Source organism: Macadamia integrifolia, unplaced genomic scaffold (assembly GCF_013358625.1).
Source record: "Macadamia integrifolia cultivar HAES 741 unplaced genomic scaffold, SCU_Mint_v3 scaffold99, whole genome shotgun sequence".
NCBI lineage: Eukaryota > Viridiplantae > Streptophyta > Magnoliopsida > Proteales > Proteaceae > Macadamia > Macadamia integrifolia.
In genome coordinates, this window is record NW_024870611.1 from 530,955 (window position 1) to 556,745 (window position 25,791).

At 41.0% G+C, this 25,791-nt stretch overlaps 1 protein-coding gene across 2 annotated transcripts in view; it reads right to left on the reverse strand.

The window, feature by feature from the left end:
* LOC122070737 (protein transport protein SEC23) overlaps positions 1-23,710 on the reverse strand; it is a 94,186-nt gene extending 70,476 nt beyond the window's left edge. The window contains exons 1-4 of one of the 2 annotated variants that reach the window (XM_042634943.1): positions 22,859-23,710; positions 22,562-22,735; positions 13,063-13,224; positions 2,046-2,188 (exon numbers count right to left, since the gene is read on the reverse strand). In XM_042634943.1, coding sequence (XP_042490877.1) covers positions 2,046-2,188; positions 13,063-13,224; positions 22,562-22,735; positions 22,859-23,581 — 1,202 coding nt within the window. In that variant the 5' untranslated portion in view covers positions 23,582-23,710. The remainder of the gene's footprint in view (positions 1-2,045; positions 2,189-13,062; positions 13,225-22,561; positions 22,736-22,858) is intronic. The other variant, XM_042634942.1, reaches the window with a different exon arrangement.
* Positions 23,711-25,791: the final 2,081 nt, after the last annotated feature.

The window sequence follows — 25,791 nt, forward strand, 5'->3', positions numbered from 1 at the left end:
GACTCACAATGGTAGGCAGCTATGGTTAAAGAGATGCATGCTCTGAAGAAGAATGACATATGGGATCCGGTGTGTCTTCCCTCACAAAAGAAGACAGTTGGGTGCAAATGGGTCTTCACAGTAAAACAGAAAGTTGATGGTACAGTGGATCGGTACAAGGCCAGACTTGTTGCCAAAGGCTTCACACAGACTTATGGGAGTGACTACCATGAGACTTTTGCTCCAGTTGCTAAGATGAACACAATTCGTGTTATCTTGGCTTGTGCCGCCAACTTAGATTGGGATCTCCAGTAGTTAAATGTGAAGAATGCCTTCCTTCATGGGGAACTTGAGGAGTAAGTGTATATGGACATTCCTCATGGGTTCACTTGCTCCAAAACCCAAAGGAAGGTATGCAGGCTGAAGCGTGCTCTGCATGGGCTGAAGCAATCCCCTCGTGCTTGGCTCAGACGTGCTCTATATGGGCTGAAGCAATCCCCTCGTGTTTGGTTCGGACGTTTCCATAAGGCTATTTTGCTACAGGTTACTCTCAAAGCAATTCCAACCACACTCTATTCATCAAGAGATCTGGTGGGAAGATTGTTATCCTAATAGTCTATGTAGATGATATTGTTGTTATTGGTGAAGATGATCTGGCAGAAATCTCACCTCACAAGCTACTTGAATGAAGAATTCGAGATCAAAGACCTAGGACACTTCGTTACTTCCTCAGCATTGAAGTTGCCACGTCTTCTCGTGGGATCTACTTGTCTCAGCGGAAGTATGTGCCTGATCTTCTCTCTAAGGCAGGCATGTTGGGTTGTAAGCCGACAGACACTCCTACTGAAACTAATGGTCACCTGAGTAGCAAGGAGGGTGATCCGATAGATAATGGGAGATATCAGAGATTAGTGGGGTGGTTGATCTCTCTCTCTCATACACACCCTGACACAGCATTTGCCGTCATCCTGGTTAGTCAGTACATACATGATCCCTACTCGACTCACATGGAAGCTGTGTTGTGTATTCATTGGTACTTAAAATCTGCCCCAAGACGTGGCATCCTTTTTTCTCCTCATGATCACCTTAGGGTGGAGGCCTTCACAAATGCGGATTGGGCAGGTTCCCCTGATGACCGCAGGTTTACTACTGGTTATTACACCTTTGTTGGTGGTAACCTTATTACATGGCGTAACAAGAAGCAAGCCGTGGTTGCCCATTCAAGTGCTGAAGCAGAGTTCCGTGCTATGGCACTTGGCATTTGTGAGCTCCTATGGTTTTATGGTCTTCTCACTGATTTGGTTGTTCCTGCTACCCTTCCTATAAAGCTCTTTTGTGACAGCAAATCTGCCATTAGCATTGCTCACAACCCTGTCCAGCATGATCGAACCAAGCATGTGGAGATCGATCAACACTTCATCAAAGAGAAGCTGGATATGGGCCTTATCACTGTGCCTTTTGTTCCCAGTAATGAACAACTTACTAAAGGTCTTAGTAGTAAAATGTTTCATCCTATTATCTGCAAGTTGGGCATAGGTGATATCTATGCACCAACTAGAGGGGGAGTGTTGTTATAATGGGTTTTATGGGTTTTAGGGAAAGTGCCAGTTACCAAACGGACCCTAAGGGGTTTAATGGTCTTTGTAATTCTCTAGAACCTTCTCTCCATTGTAATAAATAAAGAGAGCTGGTGTCATATTAGACACAAGTCATTACCCCATTCAACAGTTACAATAAATATTGCTGCTTTCTCCTGATGGTCTCTAAAAGAGTTCTTTATGATGAAACATAGAGATTAAGAAAAAAAAATTCACTCACAAAATAAAGGTAATCACTATGCAGACAGCAAATAGATCGATCAGGATCACATTTTTGTGTCAAGGTGAGAGCCTATATTACAGGACAAAGGATGAAAAAATCTTCAGAGCTTATATTTATGACATTTTCAGGTTGTTTGGGGACACTAAACTTTGAAAGAACATTCAAGTTTGCAGAAAGAAATGAACAACTATTAATCACAATAACATGTCCTCGTATAGAAAGTAAAGAGCTAACATGGGCCTTACTTGAATGAAAGACTCAGATCATGGTCACTTGACTGGAAAACACGTCTCAAAGAATCCTTGAAAACAGAATGCCCAAAACTTTCTGCAAGCACAACAAGGCCACCGGTTCTTTCAACTGCAACTTTAAGTTCAGCCACCCCCACCTGCACCATTTGAAATGAAAAAAGGGTACTAAATTCAATTTTGGCATGTGGAAAAAGTTTTCCAACCAAGATATTAAACAATCAATCAAAATACACTACTTGCGGTAGAAATAGATCTCGAAGGAAATTTGCATTGTTTTTTTATTATATAATAACCACCTCAATTGGATATGATCTAATGGAAGTACAATGCCCTTAACGTGGCAAGGGAAAGCCACCCACAACTATAACAAAGAAAGAAAAAACAAAAATCTATTACAAAAATCTATGACTGTAGAATCCCAATAGAAAGTCAAATACCAAAAAGACCAAAAAGCATCTCAGTCTACACCATTGATTGGCCAATAGATCCACCGTGTCATTGATGCAGTTGCATTGGCTAGAACAGCATGGCAGGCTTGGAAGCCAAAGCCAAAGCCCAAACATGCCAGTCTATTTCTCAAGGCCCATTGGGGATAAATTGCAAACTATTTTTCAACATTGAGTTTAATGTAATTAATTTTGGAGGCTTTATTGTAATTCCTAAATTCAGGAGGTTTATTGCAAATTCCATCTTTTTTATAGTAGTTAGCAGTCTGTTAAAGTGGGAGCCCAGTTCTGGCTGCAAGTCAAGTTAGGCAGTATTTTTCATTTTTAGAAGTCTTATTTTAGCATTTTATGCTTGTTACTTGTTAGGAAGTCTATCTTAACTAGACTTTTTCCCTTTTTTATTTGAAAAAAAAAAATCGACCAAGTAGAATTTGGGAATTTTGTTTAAATATTTGGTTGGCTCTCTTCTTCCCCCACCCCCGGTTTCCCTTTCTTCGTATTTTCTCTCACACAAGGATTAAAGTATCGGTATTGGTCGCTGTATCGGTTGGTCAAAATTAAGATACGTATCGGAGGGTATCGTATCGTATCGGAGATACACTAAGATACGTTAAAGATACACACATAAATGGATAGGAAACATTTTTTTAAACACTTTTGCATAAAGAATTTGTTAAAAAAAACTATTAATAACATGTATTATGCATAAACACTAAATTGAGGGTATCGTACTAAGAATTCAGGTCTGTAGTTGTCCCATAAATGTAAAATCCTTGTTCTCAACCTTGATTTCCACTTTAGTTAGAGAGAAATATGGCTGACAGCAACTTTGGAACAAAAACCTTTCAAAAAATCGTTTTTTTCTGAAAAATTACCCATATTGGCCATTATATGACCGTAGTGCCGATACATATCGATACTCACCGATACGTGCTGACATATACTGATACGTACCGATCGATACATACCGATACTCACCGATACGTACCAATACATACCGAAACGTACATTTTACCTCAATTTTATATTGTTCATAGAGTCGTATCGAGGCATGTCGTATCGTATCGATGTGTATTAGTGGTGTATTGATGCATATTGGTATGTATTGTAGGATATATATATATATATATCGATACGAAATGATTTAAAAAATTCAATGTATCATATCGGTGTGTATCGTATCGGCCGACTAAATTTAAGATACGTATCGGAGGGTATCGTATCGGTATCGGAGATACTTAAAACCATGCTCTCACATGAAATCTCTCCCCATCCTTCATTCTTACAGCACCATTTGCCAGCAGGCTCCCCTTCCTTTCTCCCCTAAATTTTTTTAAAATTGATCTCCATCTCCACCTTCCTTCTCTCTCTTTTATTCCCTGTTTACTGAAGTATCCTATGAAAGTTCTCTCTATCGAGATCTGCTTTTACTGCCACAGCATTGACAAGTTTTTCCAGCACTGATTATCTAATGCAGATCAAGTAGAAAGATCTATTGGTGGTGAAGCAAGGAGGAGGGAAAACAGGGGGAAGAGAGAGGAGAGAGAATACGAGAGGCAACAGCCTCAATATAACTAAACCAACATCGCATTCATCAAATTGGCCTAGGAACAATGCAACACTACATAATAAGAAACTCTTCATATAAAGGAAGAATTATCAAAATAGAAGGTAGAAGCTAACAAGAAATAGCAACTAGAATCTTATAAACAAAATAAGTAATAAAGAAACCACAAAATAAGACCCACAATCCGAACGTAGCTGGAAGAACTCAACAGAATAATTCCCACACAAATCTCCTCTAGATCTTTGATGATCTCAACGGAGAATATTCTGGTCGATCTCCAGTATTGTTAGTTAAAACGCGTTTTAAACACGTTTAAAACGAGTTTGCGTTTTTTTTCCGTTTAAAACGCGTTTTCCCGTATGCTATCATACAATACGGAAAAAAAGCGGAAACGGCAAAAGAATCCGTTTTAAACGCGTTTTAAACGGCCGTTTTAAATGCGTATCCATTTTTTAAGGGTAAAATAGTAATTTTATTAAAAAAATTAATTAATTAAAAAAAAAAAAAAAAAAAAAAAAAAAAAAAAACTTATTAGTAAAAGTGAAGAGTGAAGACAATATGGTACGTGGTTTTTGGTTTTTAACTTCCATACTATTTATAGAAAAAAATCTCATCTTCTTATAGCCCAATGAGTAAGGAGAAGCTAAAGCTAGCAACATCTCATTTTCTTGCAGTCCATTGGGCTATTTTATCTTGGGACTCCTAGAGCTTTTGGAATATTAGATGCATGTATACAGGTAATAATCTCTCAAATTGCATGAGTATACTACCGTTTTTTTGGTTTCGTTTTTTTTGAAAACTACACGTTTAATACTCGTACCGTTCGTTTTCGTCCGTTTGCCGTTCCCTATTTTTTTGACCTTTTTTTTACCGTACCGTTCATCGTTTTTATCTGTTTAAAACCCGTACCATACGTTTCTGTTTTTTTGCCGTTCCCGTTTTAACTAACAATGATCTCCACTAGATATCCTCCATATATGCTGGTCAAGCCCCAATCGACCTACTTTCAAGGAGACCAGAAATCTCCAGCTATAGACAAGGATCCCATCTGGGAATCCTTCGAAGCAATGGGCCCCAATACTAATAATAAATTAAAAGATTAAATTCGTGGACCTAAAATTCGGGCCTTATAATTGAACTCATTACAAATAAAAACATTTAAAACAAAATCCCATAGCCAAGTACTATCAAACATGCCCTAATGTTGCATCGAAAGTGCATTATTATCATTAAAGTCAGCATAATTAAGACTATATTCTGTTAGTAGACACTTTGAAACTATAGATCTGAAATCCTACTTTCTGAGTTATGTTAATTTGTTTTGAAATCATCACATTAAATTCTGTTCTTCTCATCTATGGACTTCATATATTATATTTCAGCTTTAATATTCATTCATTTCAGATCTGAATCTTTAACTGAAATTCTGTTGTAAGAATCTGAAATTCTGTCATTTGTCGATAACTCTCTCTCATCTGATTCCAGAATTATTTTGTCAATCGCTCTCATATTCTGTAATCTCTTATCAGCTCTTGTTGTGTTTGTCCAAATCAGTACCTTTCCATATTATACCTGTGGACCTGTGAGCAGATAGGAATACAATATTCTCTAACAGAGAACTATTAGATACCAGCCTGCATTATTTGGTATCAGAGCTTAAGCTCACCTTGCTGTTCTACTCTCCCTTGACGCTATTCAATCCACCATTGGGAACGGTTCCTCCACTTCTCTCTGGCACCCTTCAGGGTGCTCCTCTCAATCGTCAGCCCTTGTACTGTTTACTCTTCGGGCCTCCCCAGATCTGCCATTGTCAATTCCATCATCTTGGACAGGGCTTGCCCCCCCCCCTTTCCTCCCCCCTCTCGCTGACTTATGGTCTGCCCTCCCCCCTCTTCTTCCTGGTCATCAAGGTAGAGAATATAAGATCTCCTGGTTCCCTTCGTCTTCTGATCTCTTCTCCTTTGCCTTTGCTTGGAACCACATCAGATCTGCTGCCCCTCTTTTGCCTTGGAGCAATCTAATCTGGTTCAAAGGCCATATCCCTCGCCACAGTTTCTCCTCCTGGTCGTGCCATCTCCAACTGTCTCCCAACCCAGTCATTTCTCATCCATTACCACATCCTGGTCTTTGCTCGAATGCCACCAAAGACATCAACCATCTCTTTTTCTCTTACCCCTTCTCCTCTTCTATCTGGAAGAGGGTTCTAGCTATCGCTGGCCTTCCATAAGAAATATTCTTCCCTTCTGTAAAGAGTGGATCTGGGTCGACATGGCCTTTGCTGGTTCCACCATTTATGACATTGCGGGTAAGCTTGCTTTTCAGTGCCACCATCGACCACCTTTGGATAGAGTGTAATCTGCGTAGATGGACATCCAACTCTCGCTCCTATGACAAGATTTGGACTGCCATCTACTTCGACGTTAGCTCCAAGCTTGCCTCTCTTAGGCATAGATCTGTTAGAAACTCCCCGAGGAACAGGCTTATTGTTGTTGCCTAAGGCCTCTCCCATTCGATCTTATCCTCCTATCCCCCCCCCATGATGACTTGTATAGTTGTATCCCAGCCGTGTCACAAATTGAATACCAATTTCCCAGCCATGTCACAAATGGAGGAACCACCAAAAGTCATATCAACCCAAATCTATTCTCTACTCAAGGGGAGGATGCTTCTGCGGGTCAACCAACATCTACTACGGACCTTTTTCCAGACTGAGGAGGAAAAGGGGGCAGGAGAAAAAGAGGTGGACAGTATCTTCAACACTGTTCCAACAGAGATAGCAACAGGGGGAAACTGGTATGTGACGGTGTATAAGGAAAGACTGCGTAGGAAGGCAATTGGAGAGAGATCGCCAAGCAGTGAAGCTGTGGGCGAGCGATATGACCTTTAAACCAGATTATGTTAGGCAGGGGACAAGGGATCCAGCCATCAAGGAGTACGAATATGGTTCCAAGTAGAGGTAGAGGAGAACATCCCCATGAGAGAGGGGAGTCAAGAATCTTATCCTCTCTTCCCCGATGACCAAAGGGAATGGGAGGGAGGGAGGAATTGAGGATGTAGGCAACTGAGGCAGATCTGGAGGGCCACAAGGAATAGAGGATGCAGAAGAGATCAAAGAGAGGTGGATGCCTGAAGGGTGCCAAGGGTCCCCAACCACAGGGAGGTAGAGGATCCATTCCCAATGGAATAGGAAATATCACTAAGGGCTAAGGATCTTTCAGCAAGAATGTTACGCCAAATCCAAGAGACAACAGGAGAGGGGGACGCAATCCAAAGGAAGTCATTCGTAAGAGGGGAGAGACCCAGATGCTATTCTATTTGGAGACTAACTTCCAGATGAGCTTGAGGATGTTGGCAGCCTAGCCCACTCTCTAATTTAGGAAGGCGGACTTATCCCAGCTTAAAGGGTTGAGGAATTTGGAGGAATCAGATCCTTTCCGGAGAAAGGTGGATAAGAGAGAATCAATAGCCTTGGATGTGGCAGCTAGGAGGGCGAAGATACCTGATTAGTAGAGGGACATGGACTAAAGGACTGTTCTGATTAGAACCAAGCGACCATTGTAGGAAAGAAGCTTGCTTTTTCTAGAGCTAAAGCCTTTTCCTCATCTGGTCAAGAATAGAAGAGCAGTGGTGAATAGAGCCTACAAGAGATAAGAGGAAGGCCCAAATATTTGACCAGGAGGGATCCAAGGGAGAATCCAGTGATCTAGAGGAGAATGGCTCGATTGGAGTCAAAAACACCATAAAGAAAGAGGTTGGATTTGAGAAGGTTGATTCTTAAGCCAGAGAGGGATTCAAAGAGGCGGAGAGAGGACATGATGGAGGAGATGGAGGCAGGGTCCGCTTTCAAGAAGATCATGTGATCATCAGCGAAGGCAATGTTGGTAAGCAAGAGGGATTTATATTTTGGAATTGGGGAGATGAGATGTTGATCCATGGAGGACTGAATGGATCTGGAAAGGACCTCAAGGGCAGGGGAGAAGAGGAAGGGTGAGAGAGGAAAACCTTGACGGATAGCTACAGAGGAAGAGAAGTAGCCTGTAGGACTACCATTGACCGGGACAGAGAAGAAAGGGGTGGAGATGTAGGAGTGAATCCAATGGACAAAGGAAGTGGAGAAGGCCATTTGGAGAAGGACTTGCTCGATGAAGTCCCAGCGGATGGAGTCGAAGGTAATATAGAACCAATTCCCAGCTAGATAACTAGGAATTAATTCCAAAACAGGATCATAGGTGCTGCCTTTTGACAGACTGGGGGGAAAAAAAAAACAGAGAGATTCCGCAGGTCTTCTACTTGTCTTCTCAGATCTTGCAATGGGAGCAGGTGTTGGGGCTTGTAATCAAGCTTCAAACTAAACTCGAACAGGGCTGAAACCAATCAAGATCGCAGGAAAAATAAAATACAAAGAAATAAATAAACAGAAAATAGAGAAGGGGAAGGGGAAGGGGGATAGGCTCGGTCGAGCATCTCACTCTTCCCTAGGGCATCTCACTCTTCCCTAGCGCAGCACTACATCTCACAGTTTTCCAGCACAAAGCACTTTTTTTTCATTCAATCATGGGCCGTAGGTCAGCCTTCTTCCTTTATTTATAAACTTTAAATTGATTACAAAATTGGGTCCTTCCTTGCATGGAAAGGAAAGGAATCCCTTTATAATCAGAGATTATCCTATTTGGAAACTAATTACAATTCAAATCAAATCTCTCCCTTTTACAAAGATAGAAACCCAATAAATTAGAATTCCTACTTTCTAAAAGTAAAAGCTAAAATTAGAAACTGGCTAGATAATATCTTCCTAACTAATGCAAGGAATATGAAAATGGAAACTACATCAATCAAAGATTTCCTAAAATCTTGCAGCCTAACTCCTCCATACGAGCTGGCCATGGGGCCCACGAATCAACAGGGAATCTTCTTCAAGTCTTCTCCACATTACAAGCTGGCAGTGGGACCCATATTGGTTACTGCTCACGTAACAGTAACTCGTGAATAGTAAAAAAACTCTTATATTCTGAAGTTGATTCTTAGCCCTGTTCTTCTCAGGCTTTGATCTACATTAAAAGGCTTTGTGGATATCAATTTTGAGGAGGGCCGCAGAGCAGTGTGACTTCCTATCAAACCCTCTTAAAATTTTATGGCAAAGCATGATCTTATCCGTTATGCTCCTGCCAGCAATGAAGGCCGAATGGCTAGGGCTAACCAAGGAATCGATGACAGCTTGGATACCATGGCCAAGATCTTTGCAATGAATTTGAAAAGAAGTTTGCAAAAGGAGATGGGCTTGAAGTTAGGCATTGAACTAACACCCTCTTTGTTGGGGATAAGACAGATGAAGATGTCGTTGATGCCTTTAATTTGACTAGGGGAGAGAAAGAAACTGCGGATGGCATTGATCAGATCAGCTCTGATTATATGCCAACAGGAAGAGAAGAAGCCCATGTTGAAGCCATCAAGCCCGAGAGCCTTACTAGCTTTATGCGAGAGAATAGCAGCCAGGATCCCATCGTCTAAAGGGAAGGAGAAGAGGGGGAGAAGGTGGTCGGGGATGAATTTGTTGATGAGGTTTGGGGGGAGGTGGGGAATGGTGGAAGGGGAAGAGGGATTAAAGAGATTAGAGAAATAAGAGGTAGTTTCAGATTTAACGTCTTTTGGACTGGTAAGAGTGGTACCAATGTTGGAGATGAGCTTGGGGATGGAGTTAGCATTGGAGCAGGCCTTGATAGAACAGTGGAAATGCCGAATTGGAGTCCCCAAGGTCAAACCATTTGATTCTAGATCTTTGCCTGAGGAAGCTTTCTTCCTGAGCAAGGAGAGAAGACTTGTATCCCTCTTAGTCCCCCCCCCCCAATTTTTTTCTCTTTTGGAGCTGGTTTTGAGGTGTTTTGCTCCTTTTAGATTGTTTTTCTTTTGGCTTTCTCCGATTGGGCCATTTAGGCTTGTGATTGCTCCCCCCGCCCTTTCTCTTCCTTTGTATATTCTCTCTCCTGTTTAATGCATTTTATTATTCATCCAAAAAATAATAATAATCAAATAAAAATAAAAATAAAGGAAATAAAAGATCACTCCTACGCATCTACCTAAATAAAAGAAAGATTACAAGATTATTCCCAAATAAATAAATCCTACTAGATTCCAAAAATCAATTGAACTCAGTTCGTCATAGTCTAGATTTCCAGAAGGGTCAACCCGGTTCAGCCATGATTTGACATCACTTTTCCTATCTAAACCATCTATTTCAGCGTACAGTTGGGAGCGTACATAGTAACGACTAAAGACTGGGGCACATGCATGGAAATACATGGGATGCATGCCTTGAATTAGATCTGAAATTTGACATGTGGCTAATCTAGACTATCTGATATAGATGCACAATGGATTTAGGAAAAAAAATTCTTTTTGATTTGATTTTCTTTTGTTTTAGAAACAATTTCTTTGAAATTAGTTAGTTTCTAATTTTATATTAGTTTCCATTTTATGTTAGTTGCCATTAATTTTTTTTTTTCTTTATATTGGACATGTAAACGATGAAGAAGTTCAGTTTTTAGATTTTTTTGAATGAATTGGAGAATTTAGGTTTTGGTTGAAACCATGGCGGCCAACCCCTTTTTTTTCTCTCTCAGAAATCTTCTAATCTCTTCTTTTCCCTCTCCTATTTTCCTCTTTAGTTCTTCTTCTTCATCTCCATTACTTTCTTCTTTATTTATTTTTTTTTTTTTTTTCAACTACTGGATATTGTTCATCATCTCTGCTAGGCAGTGATACCTAACACAGAACAAGAGCTTGTTGCATCCTTGTTCTGTACCGGTTGACTCTGAAATTCTGGTCGAAGTCTCCTACCTTGAAGGCGATTCAGACCCTAGAGCTCCAGCTCCAAAGCCCTCTTCAGTCCTGAGATCGAAACCAGGTTTCAGATCTGCCCTGGGAGTTGTCGCCATCTTCAGTTTCAGGTGCTTCCCACGTCCTTTCAGCCTGCCGATCTGAACAGATATTATATGGATTTGGAAAAGCCTCCTCTTGTGATCCCACACCTGAAATTTCAGACCAAACAGAGAAGATTTGAAGGAGTTCTCTCCTTTGAAGGTGTACACTACTTTACCGTTTTGTGTTCTATCGTGAAAAAGAAGAAAGGTTCTCCTATGGGTTTTAAATAAACAATTGCTGTTATTACAAATAAGCCCTCTAACTTTAAGTTCTTCATTAATACACCCCCCCACTTTACTAGTTTGCAGAATTACCCTTCATTCTTGGGTTTTATTTCTGTTTAACTCCACTACTATTTTTATTTCCAGAATTGATCCTTCTCTTTGGGATTAATTCCTGATAAGTCCTTAGTCAATTATTTCACTCTATAAAGCTCCAAAATTGTACCAGAAATTACAATATTGCCCCTGGTTTGTCTAGAGTGAACTACTTGATTATTTAGTGGGCCCTAAGCGATCCGATCCCTCGGATCCACATCACTATCCAACAGTTGGAATGGACACCATCTGTCCACGTGGCAGAATAGGTGCCTCCTGAGGTTTGGAAAAATAAGAGACCCTTGTGACAAAACTATTACACCTAAAGAAAAATAAGGAGCCTTCAAAATTATGGTTGCATTTTAGAGATTGAATAACTCAACGCAACTCAACAAAAGCCTTTTCCCAACTAAATGGATCGGTTACATGTATCTTGTTTCAGCATTCAACACTATTTTTAAGTCATCAGGTTTGAAAAATCCATTCATATTTTTGCACACCACTTTCTCCCTAGTTAGGTCTTTTTCTCCTGTAATCTACACTATATAACTTCTATCGCATATGCACATAAATGCTTCCATAGCAAATGCCCATACCACCTCAAATGACTCTCCTTCCACTTATCTCCTATTAGGAACCATACCACCAGTTTCATATAACAATGTTGCTCTTTCACTTACTGTGGGAACCATAGTTGTCAAGGCGTCGCCAAGGCGTCCAGGCGGTTTGCCTGGGGCCTAGGCGACAGCCGCCTTATTGCACTGCATGTCGCCTTGTGTTATGGCACTTATTTATGCCAAATATCATTTAAGTAAATGCTTTTTATATTTGTTATTTCATTTACTTAAGATATTATTCATAAATAAGTAAATGCTTTTTATATTTGTTATTTCATTTACTTAAGATATTATTCATAAATAAACAAATACCCCTATTTGAATAAAATAAAAATAGTTTAAAAATCAAATTCCAAAAGGATAAAAAGTCAACCCCACAGTCCAAGAAGAAAAACTGGGTTTTGGTTATAGGGGCGATTTTCAACTTTTAAATGCTGGAGTTTTTCTCAATTATGAAAATTTTATAAATTCTATCATGTTAAAACATTGCTAAAAACCAAAAGTCCGGTAAAATAATTTTTTGTTTTGATATCCATAAAATTATTTTCATTCAGGCGATTTGAACAGCATTCGCGCACTTAAAAATAAATTTGACCAGAGCATAACTGTCCTTACAACTTAGATTTAAGTAATCTTAGACTTGTTGGAAAGCTGGTTTTATATTATAACTGATACAAAAAGTCTCATGTAAAAATAATATCATTTGACTAGTCAAACTTATTATAGAACCAGAGCATTTCTCTAAATTTTGATTTTTTAAAACTTAATATGACTTAATGTTAATTTTTTATGATTTAATATGGATAAATGTTGATTTTTAATGACTTGATGTTGCTTAATCTTGATTTTTTATGATACAAGGTATATATAGCTTACTAAATAATGTTAGAAAATAGAAAAAATAAAAATTGGTCGCCTTGTTCGCCTCAAGGCGTGCGTCTTCTCGCCTAAGCGCTTAGACAACCCTCCTTCGCCTTGGCGCCACTATGGTGGGAACTATATTTGGCAAAATGACCATCAGTAGGAAAGAGAAATTGGTAGTGATTTTAAAGATATCTAAACCTAAATTACAGCAGAGAAATTTAAAACAATAGTTAGTTATATAAAGAGAGAAAAGAAAAGGTCTCAGATATAGAAGCAAATAACCTGATCAAGAGCACAAGCAAACAAATCTAGCACATGTCCTTGATTTACAAGCTGCTTCGAAAGCCCCTCATAAAACTTTACAGCTTTAAAATAGTAGGGAGCAGAATCCTTATCAAGGTCCTTGTGGGAACGAATCGGTTCAGATAAACTCTTGGATACAATCTGTAAATGTGTGTTATATAAAGAACAAATCAGAAAATCTTGCAGACATTTACCAATAGACGAAAATAAATAAAAATTAAGAAAAAACCAGTATTGATTTTGTGCAACACCTTCCAATATTCCTAGGGAAATGGATACGAAAGTACACTCAAAAGGTAGACTGATAAATTATACAGGACATCCCTTTGATATTCTAATGCAAACAATGGCAATAAGCAATAAATTCTATCTACCAATGAAAAAAAGAGGAAAAAAAACTAGTATGGAAAGTTACAACCTTAGCTACTGCAGACCACAAATTCCAGCAATTATGTTGGGACTCTTCAAGTTTTAATCATTCATACTCAACAAATCCAGCAGGCACACAACTTTCGGTGGGAATATCCCATTCTGCCTCACATGAGCTACAAAAATTTGGCTCATCGCAAAGTTAAGCTCAACCTTATCCTATGTCACAATTTCCAACAAAGAAATCAAGTAATATTAACGATTGGTTGAGAGTTGAGAGAACTACTTTTTTGGATAACAAATTCAAGCAAAACTCGATCATTGTTAATTGATCATTAGAACAAAATTGGAGTCCTCATAATAGATGCCTATAACAGCTAAGTAGATCAGATCTAGGAAACAAAAATTAATGTCAATGTAAGATCATATTTTCCGTGAAGTGGGTCAAAAAAAAAATGTCCACATTCATCCAAAGTTATCTTAAACTCACTCTAAGGATCTTTTGAGGAACAATATCAATTTTAGAGACTCGACCAGGAGGCTGTGGACATTAAAGGCCTGTTAAGGCTGCTACCGAAAATCTCTCTAAAGTCATCCAACCAAGTCTCCAGCTAGATCTCCTCAATGCCTCACTGGATGAAGAAGAGAAATATACCTCCTCTGAGCTCTCCTCTCTTCTTGCCCAAAAGGAAAGCTTCCTTATGCAAAAATCCAAGGTCAAATGGCTTGAACTAAATGACTCAAACTCCTCCTACTTCCACAGATCCCTCAAAGCCAGAACTAATGCAAATTCCATCTCCAAGCTCATTGCCGAAAATGGCTCCACCCTTCTAATCCTGAAGACATTAAATACAAGGCTGCCTCTTACTTCTCAAATCTCACCCCCAGCTCCTAACTCTAACCCTCCCATCCCCCACTCACCTCCTTCACAAATTTATCCCCTCCCACCTCCTCCCCTCCCTTCAAGCCATCCCTTCTGAAGATGAAATCTTATCTGCTATCCTCTCTCACAAAGCTAACAAAGCCCCTAGCCTAGATGGCTTTACTATGGGATTTTTCTCTTCTTGTTGGCAAATTATCAGATTTTACCTCAACTTCGCTATCAGGAGTTTATTCCTTAACCCCAGTCAAATCAAAGGGATAAATCACACATTCCTCTGCCTTATCCCGAAGAAAGAGGGTGTTGACTCCATAACTAACTTCAGACCCAAATCCCTCTGCGACCTCCTATACAAATTCATTGCCAAAAGCCTTACCAACAAAATCCAATTGGTCATTGATTCCCTTTTCAGCCCATATCCATTTCCCTCTGTTGCTGGCAGAAGCATTTTTGACAACATCATTCTGTACCAGGAGATTGTATGTGGTTTTGATAGGAAATCTCACTACTACTCTTCCCTACTTAAGATTAACATCCATAAAGCTTCTAACTCCATCTACTGAGATTTCATCTCCGGAGTCCTGCTTTAGATGTCATTTCCCCCCTCTTTCGTCCATTGGATCTACTCATGCATATCCTCCCCTTCTCTATTCTGGTCCATGGCAACCCCGCTAGATACTTCCCCTCCTTACTTGGTATCAGGAAAGGTTGCCCCCTCTCCCCTTTTCTTTTTTCCCTCAGTCTTGAGGTCCTCTCCCGCTCCATCCAATCTTCCACTGACCTTCATCTCATTTCTCCAATCCCCAAATCCAAATCCCTTATGCTCACTCACCTTGCCTTTGCGGATTATCTTATGATCTTCTGTAAGGCTGACCCCTCTTCCATCTCCTCCATTATGTCCTCCCTCCATCTCTTTGAGTACCTCTCTGGTCTCCATATTGATCTTCTCAAATCCAACCAAATTTCTCTCCAGAGTCTCAGATTCTTGTTAGGCCAATCTCCTTCATATCACTGGATTCTCCCTGGGCTCCCTCCATGTCAAATATCAATGCCTTCCCCTTATTTCATCCAGGCTCTCAGCCCACTATTTCTCCCCTCTGCTTGATCTTCTTAAGAAGAAGCTCCAGCTCAGGAAAAGCAAGCTTAATGTAGAAGTAGATTACAAAGTAACTACCCCAGAAAACTACAACTCCAAACCCCAACTCAAATAGGACTCTAGAACTAACTTGACAAAGTACAGCAACAGGACAGAAACCCACCAGAAAACTACCCAGGAAATACTTAAGAGAACAAAGAATAACTTGATAACAAAATCCCAACAATAAAGAACCCAAACCCCAGGAGAGAGAAACCTGCGATTAGGAGTGTGAAGGGTTACCTGCGGCTGGAGCTAGGCAGCTGAGATTGGCCCCAAACTGGGGTCGATTGTAGGCCCTAGTAAGGGTAAAATAACCCCCAAAGATGAAGGACTTTTGTCAGCTAGTGAGGGAGTTCTCCACTTTCTTGATTTCAATCCTAAGAGAGAGAATGAGAGAGAATTCTGCACAAACAGCAACTGGCTTCTTGGACAGCTTCCAGCTGAGGATCAAGTGGTCCTCTAGTCGACTGGATCACACCCTGAAGAGGGCTTACAAATCAGAAGACAGATCTGGAGAATATGGAGATCGATGGTCTTCAAGGACTGATCTTCTCTTGCTGGCCAATTATGGTTCTGCAGGTTTTCTGATCTGGAATTTCTGGAATGGATGTGCACTGCATAGAAAGGGTAATAACAGTAAATAAGAATAGGGGAAAACAAGGGGGAACCAAGAGAATTGTGAGTGGGGTGGCTATCTCAGCCCGGGAATCTCACCCACAGCTATCTCGGCTGTTAGAAGCAATTAACTGCAATTTTCTTTATTCAAATCTGAGAAATCCGAGTACAAGAGCTCCTCCATAAATAGAGGGCGGAAACTAGCTAATAGCAGTAACATTAGAACTAGAAGTTGTACTCCTCCTAGGACTAACATTAGAAGCCTAGTTAAATTAGGAAACTAATTAGTCACTTAACTAATAGCCACTCATGGGCTGATTACAATTAAATCGATGGCCACTAAGGGGCCTTATTAACACTTAAATTGATGGGCCCATTGGGCCCTTATTTGCTACTGAAAATAAATAACTATTTAAATCACTTAAGTGGGCTTAAGTGAATCGATAGCCCTTAATTGGGCTGGGCTTTCCACCTGCAATAGCTCAGCCCAAAGTGGGGATCCACATCAAGGCTCCTCTCTTATGCTAGTCAACTGGTCCTCATCAAGTCAGTCCTCTGATCCATGTATCTCTACTGGTCGGACATCTTCCCCTCCCAGCTGCCACCTCCAAAGGGAGAGGGGCATTTGCTCCGTTCCTGTCTCTAGAAAGGTACAGACTCTTCCAAATTCCTTCGTCCCCTTTCTTGGGACAAAGTGTGTTGGACAAAATCTGAAAGGGGATCAGCCTTAGAAGAATCAAGGATGTTAATTTTGCGGGCATTCTCAAGCTTATCTAGAAAATAGCCTCTAAGCACAACAGTATTTGTATTTCTTGGGTCTACTCTTACCTCCTTAAGAATGACTCTCTGAAGACTGCTTCTCAACCTGTCAACTTTTGTACCTCCTTGATGCTTCTAGGAGGGTTCATCTCAAGGATCACCTGGATTTTCACCGAGTTTGCTTCTATGACCCGTTCGAATACCATGAAGCCAAGGAATTTTCCCGATGTTACTCCAAAGGCACATTTTGTAGGGTTTAGTTTCATATGATTCCTTTGTAGCACATCAAATGCTTCTCTTAAGTCAATGACGTGATTGTTGCTCCTGCTACTTTGACCAACATATCATCAACTTATACCTGAATGTTGCAACCAATCTGCTTCCTGAACATGAGGATTACCATCCATTGGTGTGTGACACCCGCATTCTTTAGCCCGAAAGGCATAGTCCGGTAGCAGAAGTTGCCCCGAGAAGCCAAGGATGCCGTCTTTTTTTATCTTCCTTCCTCTTCTTTATTTGGTTATATCCAAAATAAGCGTCCATGAACGTAAGCATCTCGTGGCCAGCTGTGGAATCAATAAGTAGATCAATCCAGGGTAGCGGGTAGTAGTCCTTTAGTCACGCCCTGTTCAAATCCGTGTACTCAATACAAATTCTCCACTTGCCGTTTGGTTATAGGGACCATCAGCTAACTAGGTAAGAAATTTTATCTCTCGTATAAATCCAAAGACCAGCAGCTTCCTTAACTCTGGCGCAAAATTCCAACGTCTTTGTTGGACATGCTTATGACCTGGGTCGACGTCATGCTATGTTCAACCAAATCTCTTGGGATCCCTAGCATATCCGACATTGTCCAGGTTTTCTTAGAGGAAACCAAGGATTTCATTTCTCCGTTCTTCGCTCAACAAGGCTCCCAATTGAACCATTCAGCTCGGCTCAGCTCGTTGGTATCTAATGGTACTGTCACCAAGTCTTCAACTGGCTCTGCCCTTTGCACCTTAGCTTCATCTCAATTATCAGCTACTTTTGCCGAGCAGGCTATACACAAGCAAGGATTCTTGGTTGCCTTCATAAAATTGGTGTCACAATCACGAGATTCCCTCTGGCTGGATCGGCACTCTCCCACTCCGTTCTCTGTCGGGAACTTGACTTTCATGTGCCTCGTAGAGGCAATTGCTCCCAAACTATTCAGGCCTAGGCGGCCGAGGATCGTGTTGTATGCCGACACGATTCTTACCATGACTATGGATGATTTCGGGCTTTTGCCGATGGTCATGGGCAGCTCTATAATCCCTTCTATTTCAGATGATGCTTTCAAGAACCAGTACAACGGCCCGCCTACTGGTTTAAGCCTATTGACACCGAGTCCAAGCTTTTTGTATGCCGTGTACCACATAAGATCGACAGAGGCTCCCGTATCCACTAGCACCCTATGGAACGGGCAATTAACAACAACTAGTTGGACGACGATCGTGTCACTATACAGTCTATTTAGGCCTTCCAGGACGGCATCAAAAAATGAGATCACCAGATCGGCTCAGGTTAGCTTCACAGGTTGTTTGGTTGTGCAAACAAACTGGACATGTGCCTTGGCCTTTTTAATTGATTCTATGCCTTGTCCTCCGAATTGACCTCGGCCTCAAGCTAAACATCCACAGAATGGCCACATCCTTCAAGGAAATACCGACAGAGTTGCATCCGATTTTCCATATGTGGTCGTCACGGAGTTGTAGTACCGTAGGTGATTGGACGGGTCGGTTGTTCTGTTGTACATTTAGAAGGTGGGCATTTGGAAACTCTGTGGGACTGCATTCATCAGTTCATCGGACAAGGCGTTGTGTGATGGGGCGACTTCTAGGCCCTTCGTATGAGTACAAATTCTTCCAGTTCGATCACGGTTCGTCCCAGCATGTGGAGTGGATCGCTCCACTGGATGGACCGAGCATCTCAACAAATGAGTTGAAGCCTCTGCTGAGTTGCATTGTTCCTCCGTGACCCTTCCTGAGCACGCCTAGGTAGGTTTGCTTTTGGCAGATCAATTTGGCACAGTTCATGCACTGAGCGACATCTACGCAGGCTCGTCGACCCAGTTTGGCTGCATCTTGGAGCTGGTGGTGGTGCGCGCGGATTCACTTATGGAATGGGTGTTGTTGGCAAGGCCGAGCTGAATTGCCTGATGAAGTTCCTGACTAGATTGTTTGTCTCCAGCATCTGCATCTGCAAGTCATGGATCTGTGCATTGATCGTTGGTGCCTCCCGTTCATGTTCACTAGCAACGATGGTGGCACAAGGTCTGCGACTACTGCCACTTGAGGTGGCAGCGGTAGGGGTCCTGTTCCCGTCGCTACTAGTGGTGGAGGCGGTATGGGTCCCTCCACCGCTACTAGTGGGGCCTGTGCGGCAATCGGCTGCGCCTAAACAAGTGGATGAGTCTAGGTGCCTGCTCTTGCCGTTGAGTGTCATGGGCAACAAGATCCCCCATCCCGTCCTAGTGGTGAGACTACTCGTTCACTTTGTAGCTACATTCTGTAAGCTTGGATAATTGACTTTGATATGTCGTGTTCCCACAGACGGCGTCAATCTGATGTGACAAATTCTGACAGCTAGGTTCCTGAGCAAGAGCTGAAGTCCCTGAAGAATCCTGCACATAAATTGTAAACAAAAAGCATCGGGTTGGCCAGCGCAGAACACTCTGATACCTAAGTCAAAAGTCTTACAATAGGTAAAACTTAAATCTAAAAATCAATCCTTTTTTCTAGTGACTTACCTTGATTATTTATTTGCAATGGACGGTGGCAGTTTATGGAGAGTCCTTACGTGTCAAGTGATTGACGTGGAAGCTGACTCCCTATTCTGTAGAGAAGATCCTTGGAATATTTTGTTTGGCTAAGTGATTCATCCCAGATTCTATGCGACTAAATCAGTCGGGTCTCCTTATTTGGGGAGTCCCAAAAGGGGCAACTCCCTTGCATAACCGTCAAGTAGATTTGCTAGGATCCGTTGGCGATCTGGTGGGCTGGCAAGATTTGCTAACCTATCTGGACAAGATATCCAGAATTGTGTCCTAGATGTCAGAGGTGATTAGGCTAGGTAAGAGCTCAGCCCAACATGGTCGAGCCGTAATCTCGCCTTAAAGAGGGGCCGAGCCATGGGTTCATCCATAGAATGCTCGGGTAGGTGTTTCAACAAAGAGTGTCTCCTCGTGGCATGATCTGTAAGAAAATGGCTATACCGAGCCGGGCACTTCCTAGGCTCATCATCTTTCATTACTGAATTATAGAATTCCTCTTTGACTGTGCTAATTGTGATCCTGTTGAGCTAATCTCTTATTGAATTTTCCTGGTTTACGCCACTTTGCGGTAAGACTACATTAGGAACTCAAGAATTGGTCCAAAAATTAAACACAGTATCAAGATATTGTTTGTCCTAAGCTTGTGGTATTCTGGGTGCTAACAAATGGGTCTCATTGCCAGAAAATAAATAAGTGAAAGATATTCACATGCCAACTTTCCTTATAGCAACTAGCAAGTGCAACATTAAACTAAAAGAGAAGAAACTCCATCAGCTAATAAATGGTATATGTTAGAGAGAGATGAAGAAAAATTTGGTGCAACTTGTTCAAAAAATCTGATATAGCCAGCTTTCTAACATTAACCTCCATCTCTATATGGGATACATATAACTTGGCCCTATGATACACAGAGAATTTCTTCCCTTGGGCATTCTCAGTTCTTAGGCTTTGAGGGAACATTTGTGGAGATTATTGTCATTTGCTATTCCATAATACGCATGTAATGTCCATAGTTGTCAAGGCGACTAGGCGACTAGGCGACTAAAGCGTTGGAGGGGGCCATAACGCCTAAGCATTGCCTAGGTGACCCAAGAAGGCATCCAACAAGGGTCACCTGGACGCCTTGACAACTATGGTCATTTCCTCAAATGAAATTCTCAAAACCACAGTTTTCACGGAGTCTAGGCGACCCAAGGCATTGGAGGAGTCCAGGACGCAAGGCAACCAAGGTGTCGGGACAAGATAACTATGCCCAAAACTTTCCCTGAATTTGCGAGATGTAAGTTCAGATTAGCTAGATTGGGTTTTCTATTGAAAGAATTTCATGGACTCGAAAGGACCCCCTTTGGTGATAATTGCGTTGCCATGTTAAGTGAATGAGACTTGTAAGTTAGCTTCCTGCCTTAGAACTTATATATATAGTCGTAAAATAAATATATAGTGGGTGATAAGAAACATACAAGTAAATATTGTTAGATCTTTTTAGGGTTTTATAACTGACCCTAATTAGTTCCCACACAGACAACTAGAACACGATATAAAATAAAAACATGAATGATTGTATCAAAACATAGATGATTGATTTGTACCTTTCACCTAGTGCGCTGAAGACAATCGACGTTAGTCACTCCCAATATCCTTCTCTTGGTGATTGATATTCTATAGCCCCTTAGACCTCCTTGGTTCTCTCACTTTAGTGGTAAAGTGGAGAAGAGTGAATAATGGCTGTAGGGGCCCAAAACCTAGTATTTATAATCTGTCATGCACCCAAAAACCTAAACCATAATGGGTTAGGCCAGCATATCCCTAAACTTGAGAGTGGACCAAACCGATTCATGCAACTTGACTCTCACCAATTTAATCAACCCGAATAATTAATTAAGCCCCTAAACCCAACAAATATGAGATACTATCTTAGATGAAAGTATTACTGCTACTACCCATCACTAAAAACAAAAAAGGGAAAAGGAAAACCAAATGAACTAGAAGGAAGGTAAAATGAGTCACAAAAATATTTATTTTTTATCTAGGTAATCTGAGCAAACATCCCTGATTAAATCAACTCATCCCAAATAAATGGGGTCCACTACAAGGATCCTCTATCGACAGCACTAACTATATCACACAGATAATTTAGTGTTCTTTTTCCTTTTGGGGAGGGTGCGGTAGTAAGATAAATTGTTATTAACAGAGGTTCATTTGTTTGTGTTAGAATGGTATAGAAGATACTAACCACTTATTTTTTGAACGTCCCTTCACCTACACCATCTAGAAGCGTGTCCTTGCCAAATGTTGGCCTGCCAGGAGAAGTCCCCTCTCCTTGAGAAAAAATGGATATGGGTTGACATGACCTTTGGTAATAGCTCTATCTGCGACATAACTAGGAAGCTTGTCTTTGCGGCAGCCACTACCCACATCTGGATGTAACGCAATCTGCGTAGATAGACTTCCAAATTCAGATCATTTGACAAGATTTGGAATGCCATCTACTTTGATGTCTCTTCCAAACTCGTCGTGACCCCTCATTGATCAGTTATTAATTCCCCAAGGAACAGGCTCATTGTTGTCTCCTGGGGTCTCCCCTTATCTATTTTGATCCCCCATCCCCCCCTTAGGGGTGTATCCTCTTTCTTTGGCCTTCCGATCTTGTATATTCCCTTGTTATTTAGCTTTTTTCCCCTTGTTATTTAATTTTCATATTCACCCAAGAAAAAAAAAGAGTTCCAGACAATGGTTGTACTTGAGGATTAGCATCATGAAATCGTTGACGATGAATGAAGATGTCAACAAAGAAAACATAAGACACTCTTAAGGCTAATATCCATTTTAGACAGAAAACTGCAATTTAATCACAAATTGAGTTCATTTGACTGCAAATCACAAAAGCATGATCAAACCACGTCCATAATAATTTAGTCAAACTTACAGCAGCTTCCCCTTCCGTTGATGGCCCACCAATGAAAGCCATGATTCTGGCTCCAGAACCAGGAACACAAGCACCTAACAAACACGCAGCCACACTTAATGCCGTGCTAGTGCACCTTGTTGCCCTCTGATCAGCTGGCACGGGCCAAGGATCTTTCTGAAGCTCCTCCAACACCTAAATTAAAAACCCAGCTCTTCCAATCCATTAACTACACAAAACCTCACAATCCCAACATTGAATTAAGCCTCTAAATTCACTTCTTCAAATAAAAACTCCAGAAAGTTCAGAAGAAAATACCGAATTCAATGCAAATTCGCACTCCGAAGCAGGTAAGAGGAAGCGCCGGATACTCTCGGCAGATAGCCCATCCCTGACACCAGCAATTACCCCAGCAGTAGGCTTCGGCCTCTTCGCGAAGAAATTCATCTGCTCCAGAATCTGGTCCTTGGATATCTCCTTTGACCCCTTGAAAACATAAGTCTTAGGGATCAACCCGGACCCAAGTTCATGAACATGGACATAAGTACCAAACGTGATGAACCCGACAAGCGAATTATCTGGTAAGAGATCAATTGCTTGAGACAAAGCAGTCTTCAAGTACCCCAACTCTTCCTCGATAATGCAAGTATCGACGACAAAAAGGAAAACAGGTGGAACAGTCGATTTTTCCGTGGCAGTCTCGTACTCGATCGTCGTGTACTGAGCGAAGAGCTCTGCAGGAAGATTGTCTTCGGAGATCGAAGCGTAGTGAGGAGGAAAATGATTGCGTTGGAAGCAGAAAGGGCATATCCAGATCTTTGCGATGTAATCGACGATGCAGAAAGGATTTAGAATCGATCTGCAAGTGCGGCAACGAAGGGGAGAGTAAGGAAGGACGGGCATGTTTGGGAAGGGTTTTAAGGGTGTGTAGATCGCAGATACAGGGACGACGGAGTTAGTTGATTCTTGCTTTGTTCCTGGGGAGACGTTCCATGGCATCCGAACACCGTCTTGAGATTCTAGGTCTAGAAATTCAGCCATTAGTGAAGAATCAGAGAAAGAGAACGAGAGAGGTAGAATTTCTGAGTTCTTATTCTTCTGTTGCAGCTTCAGAGTGACTAGAGCCCGTGGAAATTGCCACTTGGTTTTTGTTCCATCGAATTCGATCTTGGATTGAAGCTGGAAATATCGGTGGTGTCGTACCGATTTTATGTTTTTTTATTATTATTATTATAATTACTTGGACACCCCTATACTATGGACAAATTGGTTGACACGCCAAACTATTGACAAGTTTACTTAAAGCCCCCCAGAAAACTTGACGATGTTAATATGTTGTTACTGTATCAATAAAAAGATCATTTTACCTCTATGAGTTAAACAATCCCTTTTCTTTTAATCTAAAGATATAAAGAAAATTTTTTAAATATTTAATGTAAAATAGAAAGGGAATTTTTTAAATATTATAAAAAGCAATCCCTTTTCTTTTGAATTAAAGATAGAAATGGAATCTTTAAAATATAGTAAAGGGCTCTAGCCAACAGTTTGGGACAAAATCTCCCACACCCCTAGTTTATAGATCGTCAGATCCACCTATTGCATCTCATTGTTCATCTATCCGTTATTGCGAAGACACTCTCTGCACCACTCCTACTCTCTCTCCCCTCATTTCGTTACAACCGACCGCTCAGCTCCCTATATAAACTAAAAAAAAAAATAATCCATCATCAACAAATGTAGGGGAAGGTTGCAGTTTCTACACCTCTTTACACTCTTGTTAAAATACTACTGCTTTCTCACTCACACATGCATTCTCATGCTTCCTCTCCTCTTTGGGTTGCCTCGTCCCTCTCTATTGCAAGAGGATTAGGGTTTTATCTGATTATTTTCATCTTGTTAGATTAAAGGGGAGAAGGAATCTCATTTTTTTACATAAATCAACTCCTGCATCTCTCGTCTCATGTTTACTAATGATACCTTTCTCTTATGTCAAGCTATAAAAGAGGATCTTATTTTGAAATCTATCTTGGCTCTCTTTCTATCCTGGCTCTCTTTTCAAGATTTACTGGACAAGAGATTAATTTTGGAAAAAGTGGGGTTACATTCAACAAAGGTACTTCCTAGGAAATGTATCTTATGCTTTTTATACTTTAGTAGTTTATGAAATCGCATCATCGGCTATGTTACACTTGTGCCCAAATCCAGTCTAATTTGAACTTTTTATGATAGGTAATGCACCGGAGAGTGTCAATACTGGTGACTTATGAAGTACATCAATCAACTATTTGGAAGGACGGGATATGACCTTTTATGCTTGTGTAAGTGTTACAAAGAGAACTGGAGGGGATATCCAAACAAGCCTATGAAGGTTTGGTACTGAGTAACCTAATCCCATTACTTTATGCTACTCAAGCATAATAGATATACCCCATTTATTGTGCAAAAGTCCCAAAGGGAACCTGCCAAATGGGTAAAGAACTGGAGGATTTCAGTTAAAACAGCACAACAAGAATCTACCAGTTGATCATCCACGATCCATCGGTAAGACCTACCGGTGGATTTGTATTGCCCAAATCAGGTTAATGATTGAAGGGCCCGGTGTATCATGGTTATACGTCATGATATGTTAGCCTAGGCATGACTCATCAGTCCTAGTGATCCATTAGCACCTTATGGGGTCAAGGTGGTGGGCTAGCATGACCAATGGAGAGCATAAATGGGTTTGGTTGAAAATGTATTTATTAGGCAAACAAGCCTTAGTTGCTTGTGCCTATAAATAGGAGCAAGTGTTTCAAAGGCTCGTTTGTTTCCCAAAATGTGAGAGGGAGAGAAAGAAGGAGCAAGGAAGAAGAAGAAGGGGAAGAAAGGCTTGGAGCTTAGCTTGCTTGGCTCCTATTGACTACACATCCACAACCAAGGTTGTTGGTCCCTCCCCCAGTTCTCTCGTCTCATTTCTATGGTTTAGAATGACCTAGGGTCGTGGTTTTGGATGGATTTCAATTTAAACCCGTTGTTAAGGGTTAGGGTTTGGTTTGGTTGTGCTCCATTATAAATGTGGTATCCCAATGCATACCCTCCAACCCATGAAAATGGCTCCCCAGCTTAGGTTGTGAGGTTTAGGTAGAAAATCTAACTTTTAGTGTTTCAAACAGAGATTCAATCGAATCTCCCACTCAACAGTTAGAAATAAGGTATGATAGGCTTCAATGAAAGGTGGAGTGACCCTCTACAATCTTTACAAATCCAAAATT